General features: G+C 39.2%; 1 protein-coding gene across 1 annotated transcript; it reads right to left on the reverse strand.

Moving 5' to 3' along the window:
• Positions 1-2,508: 2,508 nt before the first annotated feature.
• LOC124194046 (apoptosis regulatory protein Siva-like) lies at positions 2,509-3,411 on the reverse strand. The gene is made up of 3 exons (XM_046588067.1): positions 3,142-3,411; positions 2,732-3,068; positions 2,509-2,664 (listed from the first exon to the last, which is right to left on the reverse strand). Exons 1-3 carry the CDS (start codon positions 3,272-3,274, stop codon positions 2,604-2,606), a joined length of 531 nt encoding a protein of 176 aa, XP_046444023.1. The 5' UTR covers positions 3,275-3,411; the 3' UTR covers positions 2,509-2,603.
• Positions 3,412-3,687: the final 276 nt, after the last annotated feature.

The following is a 3,687-nucleotide window of genomic DNA, read 5'->3' on the forward strand; positions in this document are numbered from 1 at the left end:
GCTACACGAGGAAGATAAGGAAGGGAGGGTTCGGTATCCGAAGATCGGAAACTTTAAAAATCCCTTTTATTAGAGGAGGGCTCGGTCGTTTTTAGTGCAGGTTTCTTTCTCTTACGGGAAACAAGTGAAGTGGAAGTAGTGACAGTAGGCAGAACACTTGAGGTTGAAAGCTTCTTTGTATTTCTTCATACGAACGTAATCCGTACTGGCCAATGACTGGCAAACAGTTACGGTGGCCTTTTCGGGACAAATAATGCAAGGCACAACTTAAGGATTTATTCATTTAAAAAGCAACTTTGAACCACCATTCAACAATTTACGCACTTGTTGGGGTGTTTCCATCTTTTAATTCAGCTTTGTCGGAATCGGACATTTTGCGTTGATTTACTGTAGAGACGAATGGGACTCTAATGTCAAGATATGTAAGTAGGCAGCAGAAGCTATTTGGTTACAAAACCACAAAATGTTGCTTTTTAATCTTCCTCTTTATTTTCTTTCCTCTGAATAATTCGTTGGGCTCTGACATGCAAATTTTTTAGCTTGACGCATAATGTATTTTTTTTCCTATATCCGTTCTTCTACTGACTACTGACCTAACGTAACGTAACGTAACCTTTACATCGATTTTATACGCATCTCCCAGTTTCATCACACCTTACCTTAAAGAAGCAATTGTGTTTATTGTTATAACTATCATCCGTGAATGTTTCGTGTCTCTTAACTCCATCCATTTACCTGGGCTTTTGGGTACAAAATGTATTTCTTCCCCTGCTAGCACAAGATATCCATAGGATATCCTAATGTTAGTCCCTTCGTCCAAACAACGTCTCGTTTCTTTGGGAACTACTAGGGATATCCATTGGATTACCTTTTTGTCGTCAAATGGACGTCAAATTTTTATGTCCTTAGGACTGAAAAGTTGGATGCATTTAGGACAGTAAATATTGATTGTCCTGTTGGCATCCATCTACCTTCCCCCCCGCATATAATCCATACATTATGTGCCATTTCGCGAAAACGAAACCTGCTACCTTCGACACTGGCTACCCCAACACTGGCTACCCCGACACTGGCTACCGCTACCCGACACTGGCTACCCCATAAAGAAGCATATCACAATAAGCAGACATATGCTAAAAGCCTAAGACTGTTTGTTACAGTCAACAATTAGCCGGCCACAACACACAAGGCCAAGGGAGTATTCTGTTTAAGTACCGTTTTCCAGGGTTAGCTAATCGGGGGAAGCCATTGTCGGGTAGCCATTGTCTACCCCCGGGGTAGCCAGTGTCGAAGGTAGCAGGTGTCTCCATGCAAATTTTCTATCCCTACAATACCCTTTTGTGACGTCCATTGTCTGTCCACGTTGGGACATTCTTGGACACGACATTTGGATGTCCCGCGTAGGGACTCAGGATAGACCGATGGGATATCCCTTCGTCAGGAAAGGACACTACAGTCCGTCCTGGCAACTTAAAGTTGCTAGTAGGGTCATTTATGATAAATACTGTTTTACTTACTCTACTTTTAATACTGCAATACTTTTTTTGTTTTGTCTGGCTCCTTCTTTTACAAGTCCAGTAAAAGTTGGTTTCCTTTTGGCTTGTGAGGAAGACTCCAATGTTGTCCTGTCTTGTGTTTTACTTCTTAATATTGCGTCTCTCGTTATTTCTCCATCAGACTCGTCTTTGTTTTTTCTTTTGTATTTTTTACCTCCCTCGTCAGGGTTCTCTCACGTTCTTCAAATTGTCTACTCTACCTCCTCCTTTTTACAGAGATTTGGATTCTTTATAACTGCTCGACTCGTTCTAACAATCACTACTATACACTCTGCCTTTTTTTACACACAAAAAAACTAAGTGAAATTTGTTGTTCGTTACTGAAACGGGGTAATGCAAAAACCAGAAAGGATAGAGAATTCAAGCCGTTTTTAGCAGTGTTCTATCGAATAAAATTTTTGAATAAAAATTTCGAATAGAATAACGAAAGAAATCGTATTTGTATTCGTTATTCGTAAAATAAAATTGTCTTAATTGGTATTCGGTATTTTTATTCGTTGTAGCTCACAATTTCATGATTTCGAATACAATTTCGAATAATTTTTAAAATTTTTTTTGTAGAAAGTTTCCTGTTTAACGCCATCTAGCGGCCGATTTTTGAAACCCTCTGGCCCCAGTTTGTGAATCTAAATAGCCAAAATAGCCGGGAGAAGAAATTTCCCTTGCATATTTTCAAAATCGGCCACTAAATGGCGCGGCAAAATGAATTGGAGTCTTAGATTCTGAAAAATTAGTTATTTTTATTCGAAATTTTATTTGTTATTGGTTAATCGAAATTATTCGTTATTCTCACCCCCTTTTTATTCGTTTGTACACCTTATTCGTATTCGATTACAAAACTAATAGTATTTTTCCTTATTCGACAGTACGCTGGTTTTTATTACAAAATGTGTTTTTTTTCTTCTGTTGTCTCCCATCGTCCGCGATACACCGAATCCGTCTCCTTCAGAAATAGTATTTGAAACAGTTGTATTTACACATGATTATACAATGGATTCTTTTCTTTTGCTTATATGCTTTGCATAAAAATTTGTACAGTAAAACAGTTTACAAGTTGCCACGTTTTGTTGCACATGACAAGCAGATGCTGCATTCATCCCTGGAGTATCTGCAGACAAATGGGCAAAGTATCGGTTTAATGATGCACAGGAATAATTTGAAGAAGTAAAACTTACGTCTGAATGGAGCACTTGCTGCAAAATTCCCCACCACAAGACATGCAGAGCTTGAAGCACTTGTCGCAAAACATTCCCTCACAGAATTTGCACCTCTCCAGAGCAATAAAACTGCCAGCAGAAGAGCATGACATGCAACTGTGGGGTAAGGTGGCATTAACGAAGGCACTGGGTGGCTGCCCATCAATTTGTTGGGGTGAGATCCGCCCATCCAAAGTTATAATGGTTTGAGAATACTTGGGCAGATTTGTTGGTGGTTGTGTAGGTATTGGATGTGTAGTTTCCAGTTGATTTGGTTTGGCCTTTGAGCCTTGAAAAAGGAGATTCAATGTCTTTCCTGGAATTTCAAACAAGACACACTTGAACAAACATCTATTGCAGTGGTCAATTAAAACATAGAACATTCTTACTGTAGACAGCTTTCATGTTGGATTCTGAACAAATGCCTTGATTGATTTCTCTGTTGCCTACTTGTATTTTCGACTGTGGGCAGTGAGATAAAGCATCTCCCCAATCGAGTTCAGACACGGGTCGTTTAGTCATCGTGTGACAAAATCAAGGAAAATTAGTGCCAAAAATAAGGATGAAATAAGGCAAAAACAATTAAAGAATGTCTTAAATAATACGGCTACTGTGATGACTGACAGCAAAGTGACAGTTCTCAGGCTCGCGCCATTTATAAGACCAACGGGAAGAGAGAAAAGAAGCCTCTTCTAAAAATGCGAGTTATCATTGCTGCGCCTGCGAGTCACGGAGCCAGCAGCCAGCCATTAACGTTCATATTAATGTTTAGCAGTAGGAAAAAAAAAGACACTCTTGTTTTATTTCTTTTTTTAAATTAGTATAATCACACGCTGGCAGTGTGCATGAACGATAAAAAAAAACGCGCTAAATGACGTCTTAAATGGGTCATTGTTCGCAAGTCGTTGTAATTTTTTCTAACAGATGGCGTTGGA

Source organism: Daphnia pulex, chromosome 5, assembly GCF_021134715.1.
Source record: "Daphnia pulex isolate KAP4 chromosome 5, ASM2113471v1".
Lineage (NCBI taxonomy): Eukaryota > Metazoa > Arthropoda > Branchiopoda > Diplostraca > Daphniidae > Daphnia > Daphnia pulex.